Source organism: Anabrus simplex, chromosome 1 (genome assembly GCF_040414725.1).
Source record: "Anabrus simplex isolate iqAnaSimp1 chromosome 1, ASM4041472v1, whole genome shotgun sequence".
In the NCBI taxonomy this organism is placed as follows: domain Eukaryota; kingdom Metazoa; phylum Arthropoda; class Insecta; order Orthoptera; family Tettigoniidae; genus Anabrus; species Anabrus simplex.
In genome coordinates, this window is record NC_090265.1 from 456,138,484 (window position 1) to 456,157,272 (window position 18,789).

At 40.8% G+C, this 18,789-nt stretch overlaps 1 protein-coding gene across 1 annotated transcript in view; it reads left to right on the top strand.

Annotated features, from left to right (window-relative positions):
• Positions 1 to 18,789, top strand: part of LOC136872703 (cytochrome P450 6j1) — a 42,567-nt gene that overhangs the window by 10,314 nt on the left and 13,464 nt on the right. Inside the window, exons 2-5 of the mRNA XM_068225009.1 lie at positions 10,557 to 10,762; positions 15,964 to 16,152; positions 17,070 to 17,203; positions 17,495 to 17,702. Of these exons, the coding sequence (XP_068081110.1) occupies positions 10,560 to 10,762; positions 15,964 to 16,152; positions 17,070 to 17,203; positions 17,495 to 17,702 (734 nt within the window). The 5' untranslated portion in view covers positions 10,557 to 10,559. The remainder of the gene's footprint in view (positions 1 to 10,556; positions 10,763 to 15,963; positions 16,153 to 17,069; positions 17,204 to 17,494; positions 17,703 to 18,789) is intronic.

Genomic DNA, 18,789 nt, shown 5'->3' on the forward strand with positions numbered 1-18,789 from the left:
TTTTGGCACTAATCAATCCAGATATGATTTACTTGGAATATTATTATTATTATTACTAATAGTAGTATTTCGAGAATCTTTATTTTTATTCCCCATCTTTATAATTTAGTCACATACGTTCTCTCCCAAACAGAAATCATCAAGATCCGAATTCACATCGGTCGGGACATAATAGTGTTCGAATCCGCCACCTTATTTTCGTACTGCCGTTAATTCATGGAGACCATATGCTCCTAAGACAATTCTCAAATCCCATAACACCTCGCAGTTGGGCAAATACCTCCAATCTCTGCAAGTGTTAAATTATTCCTTCCTTTTCCATTTTGAAGTCCATTTATCCATTGGAACTCTTCAAAACATTTTCACAAATTAACCCTCGGTGTGTGGACTCTATTCTGCCACTCAATACACCGGTATATAAATACAACCTCTATGTGGGCCTCAAGATCCATCTATTTCTTCATCAACATCAGTACAATTCACTTTCATTTCGGGCCGGATTTCTGTCCCACAAAACTCCAAATCTCAACTTTTGGCTCAAATCCCTCTGAACCTCAAACATAGCGTGACCATATTATAAAAGTGCCTATCTCGTTTCTACCAAATTTATTTATGATTATTATGGAGTCCAAAAACGTTAAATCAACAATTAGTGTTAAAACCGGATTCAATGCACAAATTATAATTATTCACGGCACATGTGATCTCCACATTTAAATTACTTTAATTTGCAATCATACTATCCAACTAAGCCCGTGCCTTTATTCTCAAAGAATATTATTAAACACGCCTTTACACTTTACCAAATTATAATGTACTACTTCGACACTTGTACAGATTATTATTATTTTGTCCACTGGCGAACTTCGCGATATTTACAAACAAATCAATGGACTTCATTCCGTCCCACAACAATTTAAATCACTTGGCAATCCTACCTCTGGATTATCTTAACAACATGCCTTAATATCTATAAAAGTTCCGATAACGGAAAAACACTTTGGAAGCACTTCTAAATGAATATTAACATTATCTTTACGTGAAACGTGCTCCATATCATAGCAAACAACTCAAGCACTTGAATGAACAACTCAACACTACTATACTCTATTTAATAATCAAATTTATGATGAGTGCTTGATCTAATCTACATATTAATTTGTCCCTTTGTCTATCTATCTTTGAACTTATACGAGCCGTAACGGCTCGTTTCACAATCAAGTTACCATGATAAAATAATATGATTTCCTCCCCCTAACGATAGCAATCTACAAGTATGTTAAAAGGTACTCAACTCTGCCATTGTAGTCTGCTAAAACCGGACGAGAAGCCATAGCCCCTCCGGTTTTTAGCAATGCATTCCACTGGTATTCATGCCAGCTTGAAGAATTAATCCTTGACCCTTTTCAACTTTACACATATTGAATAAAAACAAATAAATTAACTGTTGCACTTTGGAATAATTTCCACCCTAAATTCTATTCACAAATTTTACACTCTCGGTCTTGTATCTAGCCCACTTAATGTAGATTTACATTCTTCATTCCTTTCCCGGACACTAGGAACATGGGATACCTCGGGTTTCCCTTTACAACGGCCCGTGCGCGCGCTTGAATTTACCGTCTCACGTTCGTGTAGCTGACCAGGTATCAGTTAAGAATCGACTGTTTTCTAGGTGACATAAACACTCGTGACCGTTCTCATGTAACGCACTTCCTATTCTGTTGGTAAAATCTCACACTCCGTAAGTTATGCTTTACTGAGTCCTGTCTATTTGAAACACTTCATACTAGTATACTGCTCAAGACTGTAATATGAGCTACATCACGTCATGAATCACTGTACTATGTAACAATATAATACTTCGAACTCTACTCCACGAGTAAGTACACACTCGCACCCCTGGCGTAATCACGGCTCGAACGCTTTGTCTAAAGTAGTTACGCACCACTGGCGTGGTGACCGCCCGAACACTTTATCAGAAGTACTTTCGCATCCTTGTCTACGACCTCATATTTATACTTGTATCCCCTCTCTTCCGAGTTCAACGGAGGTCATCTTGGGACGCACAGTCCTGATATCTTCATACGACCCTTTGCGGTTTGGCCCGTGGCTTTAATATATGATCAAATGATGTAATTATGTTCTCAAATGCTCTATACCAATTCTCAACTATTATCGTTCGCTGGTAATGGATATATTCGCGAATTTAGCTGCCGTATCCCGGCTCGGGATTTCGCGCTCTATTGTGGCGTCCTTTGCCTTCAGCCAATCAACGAATAGCGTCCATGGATTCTCAGAATTACACCATGCAATCTCCCGCAATTATTAACATTTTATAAGTTTTATGATATAGTAAGGCTCCTACAGGGGGTAAATTCCACTTTATTCTGAATTGATAATTCACTTCCTTCTATCAGTTTAATCCACGGAGTTAGCCTCGCTAGTGCTTCTTACAATACGAAGTTGTCGCCTTGCTTTGGTCAAGTGAATTTTTCCATTGGTCCACCTTAACCACGTGACCTGGAAGGCTCATATTTTTTTCTTCCAGTGCCAACCCCGCTTTCAACTCCCGCTAGTTACATGGAGATACCTCGCCATCATTTCTCAGAAATTTGCACCCGGCTCCCTGCGCTGTTGCTACTACCAAGACTGCCCGGGGCTAGGAAAACTTTGGCAACAAGTTATCCTCTCTCTTTCCTCGTTGTCACAATTTTCTGAGAAACCTAATTCTGTCCCTCATTGTGTTTGTTAATCTCACTGGAGACACCAGTCTGTGGTATGGTGAAACCTGCCATCTCGGCCTAGCCTGTTCTTACTGTATGTACAGTAAGATACTATTTATTCTGAAAATGAAATATATATTCCTCAATAATTCATCATAATTACAATTGCATGACGCTTATCACACCCCCACCAGGGTGCAATATATCAATGATATGTGTAAAGAAGTGGAATCAGAGATAGGGCTTTTTGCAGATGATGTTATTCTGTACAGAGTAATAAATAAGTTACAAGATTGTGAGCAACTACAAAATGACCTAAATAATGTTGTGAGATTGACAGTATTATAATTATTATAAAATATCAAAGCCATTTCTTATTAACAGTGCTGATGTAGTTATTTTATTATTATTATTATTATTATTATTATTATTTATTATATACAGTCGTATCAGCACACACCTTTTTAAAACATAACCGGTTTTCGGACACTAAGGTCCAACATCAGTGTTAGAATTTAAATTTAATTCCACGTGTGTGTGTCGTCAAAATTAGTTAAAAAGTGCTTAAAATGTAGCCCTGTTGACATCAACTGTCAAATGAGAAAAGAAAAAACGAGTGTAAAATTATGAAATTAATACACATAAATTTACAATGTTGTTGTAAAAGGTATGGACATACCATAGGAAGGGCTGGCTTTTCCTCGTGCTCAGGCTGTTGGTCAAGTACTAACAAACGTTCAGCTTTAAGTACTCCAACCACCCAGGAATTCACAAACAAGCAGCTTACAACAGCTATATTAATAGATTATTAAAAATTCCCCTGAGTAATGAAAACAAACTGAAAGAAATTAGAATGACAAAACAAATTGCTAAAGCAAATGGCTACAACCCAGAAATGATAGACAATACTATACGTAAGAAAGCGGAGGGGAAAAAAAAGAAAACCTGGAGAAAAGTAAGAAAATCTACGAACGTAATCAATTTGTAACATTTACGTATTTTGGAAGTCAAGTTTCTAAAATCGCAAATATATTTAAGAAATTTCAACTTAAAACAGCGTTTAGAACCAGAAATAAAATATCAGAACATATATATAATGCACATAGTGTCAATATCACCGCCGTGGTCAATATAGAAAGATATATATACCAATTCGGGAGTATACAGGGTCACTTGTGACGACTGTAAAATGTTTTATATAGGAAGAACTGGGCGAACCTTAAATCAAATATATCAAAAATTTCAAGGCAACAAACTACAACAGTTATTCAGCTTTTGCGGAACACTTTCACAACAATAACCACAGCATTTTCGGGATCGAAAAGGACATGAAATTAATTTTTAAGGGTAATTATGGATTTGAATTAAATACACGTGAAAACATTGAGATATTTTTGGCGCAGACAAGAGATTCAGATAAAATTTTAAATTAAACAGTCGCAAGCAACATTTTGTTGACAATCCTGAGTTGACGTAACATCAGGTGCTTCTATAGCAACCTTGAGGTGACGTAACATCATGTGCTTGAAGCGCGGTTCCGTACTTAAAGCTGAACGTTTGTTAGTACTCGACCAACAGCCTGAACACGAGGAAAAGCCAGCCATTCCTATAGTATGTCCATACCTTTTACAACAACATTGTAAGTTTATATGTATTAATTTCGTACCTTTACACTTGTTTCTTCTTTTTCTCATTTTGCAATTGTTGTAGACAGAGCTACATTTTAAACTCATTTTAACTAATTTTGACGACACACACACGTGGAATTAAATTAAATTCTAACACTGATGATGGACCCTAGTGTCCGAAAACAGGTTATGTTTTAAAAAAGTGTGTGCTGATACGACTGTATATAACTAATAATAATCATAAAATTAATAATAATAGTAAAAGATGGACAGTAGGCAAAGGTATGATGATAAACGGGGTTAAAAGTCAGGTTGTGAGTTTCACAAATAGGGAAAGTCCTCTCAGTTTTAATTACTGCGTTGATGGGGTGAAAGTTCCCTTTGGGGATCATTGTAAGTACCTAGGTTTGAATACAAGGAAATATCTTCATTGGGGTAAACACATAAACATGATTGTAAATTAAGGGTACAGATCTCTGCGCATGGTTATGAGGGTATTTAGGTATTGCAGTAACGATGTAAAGGAGGGGGCATATAAGACCCCAACTAGAGTATGGTTCCAGTGTATGGGACCCTCGACCCTCACCAGGATACGAGTAACTTGATTCTAGAACTGGTAAAATCCAAAGAAAATCAACTCGATTTGTTCTGGGCGATTTCCGACAATTCCTAGGCCTTTCCTATCCCATCGTCGCCATAAGACATATCTGTGTCGGTGCGACGTAAAGCATATAGCAAAAAAAAAATTTGAAAAATTAACCTTAATTGGTTAATTCTGATGGCTTGGGGCTGGTTGTGTGTGTGTTGTTTTAAGCATTAGAAATCATCCTAGGTAGGGCCCCATCCTCACAGACGCGCAAGTCGCCTATACGGCGTCAACTCGACAGACCTGCACCAGGTCTCTCCGGAGGCCACACGCCATTATTTTCTAGTTACACAACTTGATTTGAGATTGCTGTTGAATTCATGAAAAATTCTGAAATACGTTAATTTAGGCTTTAATTTACAGTATAATATATGTTCAGCCGGCCCCGTGGTGTAGGGTTAGCGTACCTGCCTCTCGCCCGGAGGCCCCGGGTTCGATTCTCGGCCTGGTCAGTGATTTTTCTCTCGACCTGGCTGCTGGTTCGAGGTCCACTCAGCCTACGTGTTTAGAATTGAGGAGCTATCTGACGGTGAGATGGCGGCCCCTGTCTCGAAAGCCCAGAATAACGACCGAGAGGATGCGTCGTGCTGACCACACGACCCTTCGTAATCTGCAGGCCTTCGGGCTGAGCAGCGGTCGCTGGGCAGGCCAAGGCCCTTTTAAGGGTGTTAAGTGCCGTGGGGTTTGGTTTGGTTAGAGTATATGTTCAAGGGCTAGTCATGCCATTTGCAGGAAACTTCATTAACGAGGCACAAAATGATGACGGCATCAAGGGGTATTAGTTTTCTATTGTCCGGCCCCATGGCTAAATGGTTAGCGTGCTGGCCTTTGGTCACAGGGGTCCCGGGTTCGATTCCCGGCAGGGTCGGGAATTTTAACCATCATTGGTTACTTTCTCTAGCACCAGGGGTCGATGTGTGTGTCGTCTTCATCATCATTTCATCCCCCCACGACGCGCAGGTCGCCTATGGAAGTCAAATAAAAAACCTGCACCTGGCGAGCCGAACATGTCCTTGGACATTCCCGGCAATAAAAACCATACGCCAATTCACTTTTTTAACCCCATGTCACCGGATATCGATTATTTCTATCACTGATATTGAGAAACTACCGGCAATATATGTAATTACAGGGTTACAGTATTCAGCTAAGTTGTGCACCTCAAATAACTTGTGAACGGTTCAAAATATTGACATTCTGTTTTCACTTCCAGTGTCTCATAATCGGACTTAAAGTACTCTTTCCGTGGCGTAAATATATTCTAAGGTAATGGTACTAACTTTCTTTTCTTAAATGGAATTATGCTAGTTTCTACACATAGCCTTAAACCTACAAGCATTACAAATTTAGCACTGTAATTATTTTGAAATAACATTATTTTGAAAATAAAATTGGAAATCGGACAGGTACTTCTCGAGAAAATGTGATGTAATCAAACGTGCTTTATTTGCCAGTTCGGGACTGCCCTGTTCAATTCGCGCTACGTATAAACCATGAGCCAGCTGTTGACATACAAATTTGTTTCGCCTTCATCTGACTACGATAAAATAGATATCACCGTAGTTAACAGGTAAATTAAAAACGGTCATGCGACGGGTTCTATAGGACTATATTATTATCCTGACGTGACAGTGAACCGCGGACGACCGAACGAGGTAGCTGCGTTATGTGGGCCACTTAGCTGTTAGCTTGCGTTCGGGAGATGGTGGGTTCGAACCCTACTATCGCATACCTGAAGATGGTTCTCCGTGGTTTGCCATTTCCACACCATTTTCACTTTAATTAAGGCCATGACCGCTGCCTTCCCGGTTCTAGTCCTTTCCTAACCCATCGTCACTGAAAACTTACCTGAGTCACTACTAACACTAGCAAGAAAGAAAACCGTACATTACTGACGTCAAGAAGGACATCTCCCCGTAAAACGGGGCCAGATTGACATGCGTGGCACGGATCACAACATACCTCCACCAAGTTGTGGGAAAAGTGCCAGAGAAAGGAGGGGAAACATGAATAAACAAAAAGAAAGAAAATCAGAATGGAAATAAAATGGTTCGATTATTCGAAGGGTGAACAAATGAGAGAACGGCCACGAAGGATTCGTAGGCTAAACCTAATTCCATCGGGATCAGGAAAGAACAAGGGTTGACTAAAGGTAGTCGGATAGGAAAGGAAAACCGCCGCATATTCGCTTTTCTTTTACCTGTCACCTAAGGCGGTACTAAAGGTGTTAAATAATTCATTTTATCATTGTGTACTTACGAGGATAGTAGCGAGAATACCTGCTTCTCTCAAGAAGGCGAAGCACCTCTGTATGTCATCAGCTAGTTCATACTTCATAGGTATGTAGCGAAAATCGAACAGGGCAGTTCCCAGGCGGCAAACGAAGCACGTTTCAATGCATTACATTTTCTGGAGAAGTACTTCTCCGATTTTCAATATAATCACATTAGGGTATTTGTAATTACGGTAGATTTAAAGCTAGCTGTAGAAAACAGTGTAGTTACATTAAAAATCACAAATTTAGTACCATTATCTCAGAAGATATTGACGCTATGAAAATGCACTTTAAATCCGATTATCAGCCGTTTGGTACAATCACTGAAAGTGAAGTCCGACTTGTTGGCTGAACGGTCAGCGTCCTGGCCTTCGGTTCAGAGCGTCCCGGGTTCGATTCCCGGCCGGGTAGGGGATTTTAATCTTAATTGGTTAATTCCAATGGCACGGGGGCTGGGTGTATTTGTTGTCTTCGTCGTCATTTCATCCTCATCACGACGTGCAGGTCGCCTACGGGAGTCAAATAGAAAGACCTGTACCTGGCGAGCCGAACCCGTCGATGTCTTGAATGGTTCACGAATTATTTGAGGTGGACAACTTAGCTGAATATATAAGTTAATACTGAATTGAAAGAATATTCAGATAAGTATTTAAATAATTGAAGAACTTGTTAGGGTAATCACGTACACCGTTAAAAGGTTTACAAAATTGTCCATTACAAAGTCCTTGGCTCACTATTAGATTAAACGAAAAAGTCTTCTTTGCCGCGGAATGAGAACATTTTTTTTTTTTTTTTTTTTTTTTTGCTAGTTGCTTTACGTCGCACCGACACAGAGAGGTCTTACGGCGACGATGGGACAGGGAAGGGCTAGGAGTGGGAAGGAAGCGGCCGTGGCCTTAATTAAGGTACAGCCCCAGCATTTGCCTGGTGTGAAAATGGGAAACCACGGAAAACCATTTTCAGGGCTGCCGACAGTGGGGCTCGAACCTACTATCTCCCGAATACTGGATACTGGCCGCAATTAAGCGACTGCAGCTATCGAGCTCGGTGGAATGAGAACAAACACGCGCGCAACTTCAGTGAAGTCCATTTTTAGACGGTATCGATCTAGCCTCATTGATCTGCATTTAAGGATATCGTCAGTAGTAAACTTCGTTCAATTAATTACCTCACCTTTTCTAAATAATTTCATGGAACTTGGAAATTTTACTAACATTTCCCCTGATAAATTATTCCAAACCCTAATTCCTCTTCCTATAAATGAAACTTTTCCCCAATTCGTCTTCTTGAATTCCAAATTTAATAAAACTGTAATACAACTGTATTAGAAACCGTACTCACAGTTACCGTTTAGTTGCCAGTGCGCGCGTACGAGAAGACAGGAGCAACTTCTCAGCGTTCAAAGTATTATTTCGCCATCGAAGGATATATATATTTTATTCATATGCAATAGCCAACGGCTGTAGCCGTGTTGAAGCACCGGATCCCGTGAGATCTTTGAAGTTAAGCAACATTGGGCGTGGACAAGATTTGGATGGTTTGCCACGCGCTGTTGGTGGGGGTAAGGCTATGGAGGAGCGGAAAGGAACGGGCCACACTACCGCACGAAAACTCCGGCTCAGGCACACCTCTGCGGAGGTTCGGACCTGCCTTCAGGCAGAATACACTCTTACCTTAGCACAGGGCCTCTCAGGGTGCATGCGCTTGGTGCATGCACTGTGCACGGTGCAAAAGACGACTTCGCTTGGTTGACCAGAATGCAGACCCCCCCATTCCTCGATTTGGAGCAATAGCGCTTACTCTCTCTTTCCTCACGCCTGTCTTGCTCGCTACCCCTGTCTCCCTCTTCCACACTTGCCCCGTAGCGCTCCGAATCCGAGCTGAGTTGCGCCGAGTAGAGCCGAGCTTAGCCGAGTAGCCCAGAGACGAAGCGTTGGTCCGAGACAAGCCGAGCCCGACGGAGCTCTTGCGCCTCGATTTGCACGCGTGAGATTTTGGGCGTTTGAGAGGACCCGCGGGCTTAGCATATGCAATACACCTCCATGCTCTATGCCAGGGCCTCTCAGGGTGCATGCGCCGTGCAGTGCACGGGCGCAAGGTGCAGGAGACGACTTCACTAGGTTGACCAGAGTGCAAACCCCCACTCCACTTCCCCTACACCTGTCTCACCCGTTCGGCCTGTCTTCGCCTTCTCTAGCTTCCCCGCTGATTCTCCCCTCACTGCGAAATGTTTATGTGTGGTGAGCGGTGACACTGTTGTATGGGGCAACGTTACCGGTGTTAAAACACTCTTCTTTCAATTTGGTTTGAGCAGACAATTTATCTTCTCTAGCTCTTCTTTTTCCTTATCTTTGCAATGATACCACTTATGCCTGCAACAAGGGGCCGGCCGACAGCAATTTGAGAGCCTTCTTTAAATTACAATCAGAAATAGGCCTACTCGCACGCAATCTAGTTTTCGTACAAGTCAAAGCAGGAAAAAATACCTTTCACATACGCATGTGGAACCAAACAGAAATAATCTTAGCTGCTTCTCGATGCAGCTTAGGAAAATCTTCCTTCGAAAAATTATCGTAGAATTTGAGCAAAGTCTTTGTATTGGAAAATAGATCTTTTTGATTAACTTATCACATAATTATTGTCCCACGGATTAAGTATTTGGCTTTATCGTCACGACTGACAAAGAAATACGAACATTCCGATTTTGATTGAAATGTACTTTCGGAAGTCTTTGCTTTCTTTGAAACAGGTTGCTCCATTATTATGTTGTCTTGCGCTTATCTATTTCACTGATAAACAAGCCGTCTATCACCGAACCCTTCGTCGCTCTCAGCGCACTACACCATCCGAGTCAAGCCGAGTTGAGTCGAATCGGAACGATGCACAGTGCATGGAGTCTCTGCGCCTCGATATGCACGCGTGAGATTTTGAGTGTTTGAGAGCCCCTGCTCTATGCTTACCGGGCACTATTCCGGTAGCATGTCTGTAACATAGCTCTGTGCTTGCCCCGCTTGTGCATCCCTCAACCAATGAGGAAGAATGCCTTTTCAAACACAATGCACCTACAATTCACCATTTCTACGCGTTCTCCGGAAATGAAATGGGGAAACTTGTTTTCCGATTATCCTACTTAAAACATTTGGCGTGCAGTTACCACGACCGAAAGTATCATATAAAATTATTAGCAATTAACTCCATTACTTTCATCTATATTTATAAAACTATTCCACTACAATGTGTAATATACTATTTTGTGTTGTCATAATTACATATTATTTCAGGTGATGGTGTTAGACTGGTTGCCATTAGACTGGGTGACGGGCGTTATTCTCGCGCTCTCGCTCGGCTACGTCTACTTGGTATGGAATTATGATCACTGGAAGAAACAAGGAATTGTCTATGAAAAGCCACGGCTATTATTCGGTAGCTACAAGGACGTCACCTTCATGAAGAAAGCTGTCGGAACTCTGATGCATGAAATCTACAAGTAAGTGGATATTTTGAAATATTAGGTAATGATTCACCATGAATCACCTGCGTTTCGCGTATATTAGACAGCCGACAGGTACAGCAGGGGCTAGCAACTCGTAGATAATTACATGACGAGACGTGATATCTTAAGTGAAGTGCTGTGCTAGCACTAATACGCCTTCAAAACCGGATAGCTAGAGCTGAGTGGTTCAAAAGCGCTCAACAGTAGAACTTACTCGTTTGTTATACTGGCTGTAGATGCCGGCAACAACCAACAATATGGCATATTCACTTCAAGAAAGTGCTAGGGCTAGGTTAGCATCATATTCTAGTTCGCGAGATAACTGTCACACTCAAATTTGTTTATTGAATAACTAAATACGCAAATAAATGAAATTGGAAATAGCTTAGTGAAATGCAAATTCTAGTGTGTACAGTCAATGAAAATAATGGTTTAAATAACTTACCCACAAAAATGGGTGCTTCTTGGTCAAATCCTTTCATTACACTTTGCTACGGTATCATCCTAGGTTTGATACTGCATAGGCCTGTACATACTAATACTTCGGTTTAAAATGATGTAGTTTAATATAGCCTATCTTAAGAATATAAAAAAATGGAAACAAATCGAACCTCATGGTACCACAGTCCTGATGGGCCTACCAAGTGACACTCCTCATCTGGAAGGCCTGCAGATTACGAGGTGCCACGTGGTCAGCGCGAATATTCCTCTCAGCTTTTATTCTTGGCTCTCTACATTGAGGCCGCTATCTCTCCGTCTGATAGCTCATCAGTTCCAATCACCTAGGCTGAGTGGACCTTCAACCATCCCCCATGGCATTCACTGATTAGCTTTACGCCCGGCCGCCTTTGCACAACCCTTTCCGAAGTACTGTAGACTGAATTAACCCCCCACGCTCACGCGTCTCTGTAGAAGTGGAAATCTAATTTCTACATTTCTCGAATTAACAGAGAATGGAACTCGTGTTCACTTGGATGGACTGAATAAACAAAATATACTTAGAGAAATAGACAAGTTCCTCTTCAATTCACTAAAGCATACTAAAAATCCCAACATCCATTTCAAATAACTTATTCTTTAAAAACAAGGTGGTTAAGGTAAAAGCCTCTTTCCTTTCCAGGATCCCAAAGAGTTTTTCAAGTATCAAGCGCGTATAAACGAAGTATGTCTTTATCTGGTAGATATGCGCCTACTGTATACAGTATGCACTATAATTTGTACATTTCCTAAGGGCGAAAAAAAAAAAAAGAAGCAAGCGAACTTGTAGCTATGCTGTACATAACTATAGATATCGCGAATACAGTCACAGATCTCCAGTTTTACGTGGAACCCGAACCTCAGGGACGAGATATTTAATTTCCGAAATCTCACATGCATTAGTCGGCGTACGAACTTGGCTGTCTTGTTGAAAATGGTGGTGGTGATTATTGCTTTAAGAGAAGGTACAACTGGGTAAACATCCTCTCATACCACTAATTAGGAAGAGGTCCGACACTTCGAAGGATGAATATATTGGTGAAAGCAAGGGAAAGGCCACGAAGGGCGTGAAAATGAAGGACTTTCTAAACCTCGTCAGGGTTGGAAGAGAACAAGAGTTAACCAAGGGAAGTCGGATAGGAAAGTTTAAACTGAAGAAACTAGCATAAGTAAGCGGATTAAATGCCAGGCTCAGCTAAGGTCCAATGGTTGCCACCTACGCTCTCAAGTTGAGAGCCCCTTTGAGCTTTGGTAGTCGCCGATTACGACGGGTAGGAAATGCCGTGGGAGTATTCAACGGCCTCTCCCACAGGTTGTCGTTGAGAACCCAGTGACAACGTCCTCGCCTGTCTCATTTCTGTTCCCTGTTCAGGTCTCCGTAATATAAAACATTCTAATTCCTCATTATGAAAATGAGTCATAGTCCAGTCAGTCATTAATCATTGCCCCAGAGGAGTGTGACAGGCGTCGGCAGCCGGCACAATTCCTATCCTCGCCACAATTTGGGGGCTTCATTCATCCCATCCCTGACCCGGTCATTGACTGGAAAATAGGTTGTAGGTAGAGATTTAATACCCACGTGATAGGGCATATTAGTGTGCAGCGAAATCTTGGAACCGGGCTAGAAAGCCAAGAATAACAGCCGAGAGGATTCGTCGTGCTGACCAGACGACACCTCGTCATCTGCAGGCCTTCGGGCTGAGCGGCGGTCGCTTGGTAGGCCAAGGCCCTTCAGGGCTGTACTGCCATGTAATTAGTTAGTTACAGTAGGGCCCACGAGAGTTGAAGTCTGACGTTTAGCGCCACCGGCGAGAAAAAGTTGACTAACGCTGTTCGAAAATGGCCTGTTGCTATGGCAACGATAACAGAGTTGCAACATTTTAGGACACTATCACCACGTGGATTGACTTGCTCTCAGTCGTTATTGTGACAGTATTCCGAATGGTACTGTGTTAGCTGTGCTAGTCATTGCTGCTTAATGTGTATGTTTTCAGAATATTATGTTAGGTGTTAGTTTATTTCATTAAGTTTATCGGTGGCTAGTTGTTCAGTTTTCCTAGTTTTGTTCGTCTGTAGATGTTAGCGATCTTGTAGTGTGACTATAGTGTTAGTGTGAAGTACTCCATTATTCGTTAAAAATCCGTGTAGTTTTATTTGATCGGTTCTTTTGAGTGTTTAACAATAACTTCCAAGTCAAAAGAAACGCCAAAAAATACAACTGGCCGAGGTGTGACTGTTCGAAGCCAGGGAAGAGAAATGATTGTGTCAGTTACAGTGACGGTGACAACGAGCAGGATAGTACAGGAGATGATATGGATGGGATAGAGCCCCTTCTAGATGACTGATTGCTGTCGGCAGAGCAGTGAGTACTTTTTATTTTTACAAATATCTCGGTTCAGTGCTTTGTGTACATTGCATGTCTGTACATTTCATTGCTATTTTCTGAGCAATTACGGGGGAAAGTCCGAATGTCTCCTTAATTCCATCATTGTCATTCATATTCTGACTGATTTCTTTTCTCGATGAAGTATCGTCTTCCTATTGTGTTTATTATACCGTAGTTTATTCCCGAATTGTACAAGTACCGTTAACAATCGGCGTTAAATAATAAAAACTATCAATGTGGGTAGTGTTGTTCTATACTGTAATTAACATGTGCATTTGTTGAGGTTATTGTCAGAAACTGATGTTTTTGTTAGTGATTATGAAATCTTTTATATATACGGTACCGTATCGATAATGTCGTGTTCTGTCTTAAATACTGGAATTATTAACACGAGCTTAGGAACCGGTCAAGGGTAAATGAATTGCATTAGGCCTAGGCCTACATGTTTTATTAAACACTCAGCCTGTCTGAAAGGTGGTAGACCGCGAATTGAGGTAACTATGACAACGCAGCGTACTTCGTAGTTACAGCTTTCGCCGCTCACCTGTCAGACTTCAACTCTCGTGGGCCCTACTATAGTTAGTTAGTTAGTTAGTTAGTTAGTTAGTTAGTTAGTTAGTTAGTTAGTTAGTTAGAAATCTTGTAAACATGCCATCATTTAGAATAAAAGAGAGAACCACCAAAACTCGAATCAGTAACTGGTTCAATCAATACTAACACAAACCTCTTTCGTGATAATCCACTTCTACTTTATCGCTTCCCAGAGTATCGTCAGAATTGTTCCAGCTTTGGTCACTAGATAATTGATTAGTAATTTGTGGTAATGTAAGAAGTGAAGTTTCTCTTATTAGAATCTGGACATAAATAAATTTATTTCAACTCAATTAAAGGTTTGGAATGTCCAAGATGCAATGCAATAATGAAGTTACATAATGTTGTTTACTGTATCACAGAAACACAACATGAAAATTTAAACATTTACAAACTCAAATGTTTTCCTTCCAGTATCCAGGGCAAATAAATAAATAAATAAATAAATAAATAAATAAATAAATAAATAAATAACGAAAAATGTTACATTTTGTGGGTTTTTAGTAAAGGTTGACCCTTTTTCACTCTGCCTTTGTACTGTGTATTGCTTCCTCTGGCGTTGTTAAGGTCTCTGACACGCTCTGGTGTGCTTGTGATCAGTACATTGACGTTATCTTGAGGAAGAAGAGCGCATTCCCTCTGGGCAACTCCAATGAGTACTGGAAGTGTCCCTGGAGGTAGTGGATGATCAAAAATAACCGTTTTCAACCTTTTCCATGCATGCTCAATACATTTCATGTCCGGAGAATTAGCTGACAAAATTTTATACCCGTCTCTCTCATGAAGTTCCTCACTGATGCACCTCGATGAGGGTGAGCATTGTTGTAGACAAAAATGAATTCAGCATCATATTCATCCCTGAAGGGTTGTACAAATGGTGGAAGACTTTTATCGGCATACCGCTGGGCAGTGTACTGTACATCCCTTGATATCAAAGGTGTACGACGGCCATGCATAATTCCAACCCAAAACCTCAAAATGCATGCATTCTTGAACTTTCCACAGCGTCCGTGTATCTGGTCTAAGTGGTATTCGTGTTTCATCTACAAACATAGCATTACGTCATTCATCTATCCTCCAGTAAATATGTTAGATGGTTCATCTTCTAATTTCAACAAGATGATTGTCAATTGGAACACGTCGAATCAGTCGAAATTATCTTAATTTGGCACTATGCAGCCGATTGCGTAGAGTTGGTGCAGATACACGGACTCCGGTTGCCGTCAAGAAGTCATCTCGTAATAGCTGAACTGTCGAAGTTGGTCTCCTCTGCACTGTTACACGGATGTGCCGATCTCGACTTGGTGTTATCACTCTCGGTCGACTTTCCCTCGGTAAGACAATAACACCTTTCATCTCGCGGTACCTTGTCCATGATTTGACACTGCACTTTGGATAACCCCTAGGGTGAATGATACTGCTGCTTGTGTATTTTCATCCTGAATCAATGATACAATTCTGGCTCGGTCAAACTGACGCATTGCACACGAAACGTTAACACTACCTCAAGCTCGTACAGCACTGTATACCCTATCACCTGAAATGGCATTACTCACTCCAGACTCAACACAGACCGTATGAAGCTACACTACTGTATTGTAAACCAGCAATTGAATTACTTGTGCATATACAGTGCTCCCTACAATTTACAAGAGGACTTGGCACACACTACAACATAACATTCCTAATCCCACAATATCCCAAACCATTCTGAGGTGTATTTACGATATTGTCTTTTCAGTAAACACGATGGGCAACCTTACATCGGCCTCTTCAGATTTCGAAACCCAACGCTTCTAGTTCGTGATCCAGAAATAATAAAAACTATACTTGTCAAAGACTTTCCATCCTTCAATAAAAATGGACTCGTCGTTGACCCCGAGCTGGATCCCTTGTTTGCAAGAAGTCCGTTCTTCTCGATGGGTGAGAGGTAAGATAAATTTGACTTATATATTGTTTAAATAATGAATAGTAATAGATAACATAGGTTTTCTAAAGTTCAGTTCATTTCCTTCGTGTTTTGTGAGTTCATTGTGGATCTATTAATCATGTTAACATATATCATGCTTTGTACAAATGGCCTGTGCTAAAAATCCGTACATAGACTTTGATTTTCCTTTACTGTTTCTTGGATTATTCATGAATATTCTCTCCGCTCTTGAATAGTTTTATCTGTCCAGTCTTGCTTTCTCGTGAGTGTCTTTACCTTCTTAAATTTCAGGAGTCCAATAGTTAATATATTAGCTTCACATTCGAAGGACACAGTTGAGGCGCTGACCTTCTGACCCCGACTTGACTGGTTTGCACTTGGCTCAGTCTCATGGATATTTGGAGGTACGACAATACATCTGCCTCCTTTTGGTAGATCTATTGGCACGTAAAAGAACTCCTGCGGGATAACATTCCGGCAACTTGGTGTCTCCAAAAACCGTACATATAGTTAGTGGGACGTAAAGTAAATAATATTATTATTAACTCGAGTAAAGCACACCAAAGAGCATAGTAAACTCATTAACATCGCCACGCAATAGGCCTTCAAATTTATTATGTTAAAAAGTAAACGAAAAATAATAACCTAAATAAAACTGCGGGACAAATGCCTGCCCCAAAGGCGTCTTGTAGAGGCATGGGAAAACTCTGTGAAAACTGTGACGGTCCCGAATAATTCGGGTCGAATAGGGGCCTTATATAAAGGGATACTCACGTGATATATCAACAACAATTAAAATAGGATTCATGTATTGAAACATAGACAGGCATATACTGTATTTCGATTGCAATGCAGGTATCGACAACAACAAATCAACCAGTATATAGAAGCCTAATAAACATGATATACATTTTCAGATGGAAACACTTTAGAACAACTCTCAGTCCAGGCTTCACGTCAGGGAAACTGAAGACACTGTTCCCTCTTGTGGAAAAGACAGCCAAGGATTTGGATAAATATCTACAAACTCAAGCACGAAAAAATGAACCAGGTAAGAATGAGGCGAATACGAACTGCAAGTTCCTGTGCATGATACTTATGAAACTCAATTAGCTATGGCACTAAAGTAACTCAAGTTATTAGATGATATTCACACAAGCATAAGTAGGCGGAAGTATGACAATGTTATTCTTCACCTCTGAAATTATGAAAAGTATTAATTGAAACACATTACGAAATGTGTACGTGCCAGAGCTTTACTATGACAAGACAGAAATTATCTTCATATCACCGGTTTTTCATTGTAATCTAATGTTTTCTGTATATTTCTGTGTATTTATAGATGGTATAGAGACAAAAGAACTCTGCTGCAAGTACACAACTGACGTAGTTGCTAGCTGTGTCTTTGGAATAGAAGCTGGATGTTTCGAAGACACGAAATCGGAATTCCTCGAGACGAACCGAAAAATGTTCAGTCAAGACGTCTTAACCAACATACGAATACTTTTAACCTTTTTCTTCCCAGCGTTCGCCTCTTTACTGAAAATTAGGTAAGATCTTTTCTCACTTTATTATTATATTTTTAATATGTAACCCCAAAATGAAGTAATAATCCGAAGCAAAGTTTTTAATACTAAAGTACGAAAACTCACAATATGTCTGAAGCTAAGCAAGCTTGTAGTTTCACGTGACTGTTAATATCGTCAACATATTCACACCCAGTAGAAGGGATGATTGTTTACTTGTCTGTCAATTCTTGATCTCGGAAGCAGGTAGGATACTCAAAGGATATATAGTCAAAGCGAATCCACTGAAACCGATGGTGGTGCCATGAGACGTGCAAAGAATTTTGCGGAGAGAGGTAGTAAAGCAATGTTATTCTCACTGGACCTAAAGTACCATCGCGGGCGACTGCCTAATGAGTAAAATCTTTCACAACGCCATACGCACTAGCCGTACTCTGCACCACCCACCCACACTTGAGTAGCTTCCACAAAGTCACAGCCATAAAAGAGGCTGAGTTTCCAGTGGAATCTACAATTTTCTCTGGCTTGTGCAAAGAAACTACTGCATACATCGAGAAATGACAACATGCGGACGCCTGGTTGTACTCATCCTTAAAACAATGTTCTTTACCTCACTAACAAGATGCATTTTGCTGTTTAACGTCACAGCAACACGAATAAGTTTCCGGCGACTCCTTCAATGAAGTATTCCCGGAACATAAATAACGTCACGCAGTAGATCGAGAAATATGTAATATCTCCACAACTTCAGACAATGAACATTACATCCGTATGGCACTGTGGCTCGTGCTCCGTTCAAACTCGGATAACGAACATCGTCTTACAAGAGCAAAGCCTTCCTATAGTGATACAGACACTTAATTTTTAAGACACATTCCGCCATCCCTTGACTTCTGGCATGTCAGAGTAACAGCGACGTGATGTGGCAGTGTCGCCAAATTCTCGCCAGTTGACTACAGTTCGAATACCGGTCAGTGATGATAGGACTTTTGAAATGAAAAAGCACATCCTGATGGATCAGATTATGCAACAGAAACTGGAGGTTCCTCTGATCACAGCGCCAACGTTATCGTAAAACTAAAGCTTGCTGGCTTTGTTACAAACAGTATAC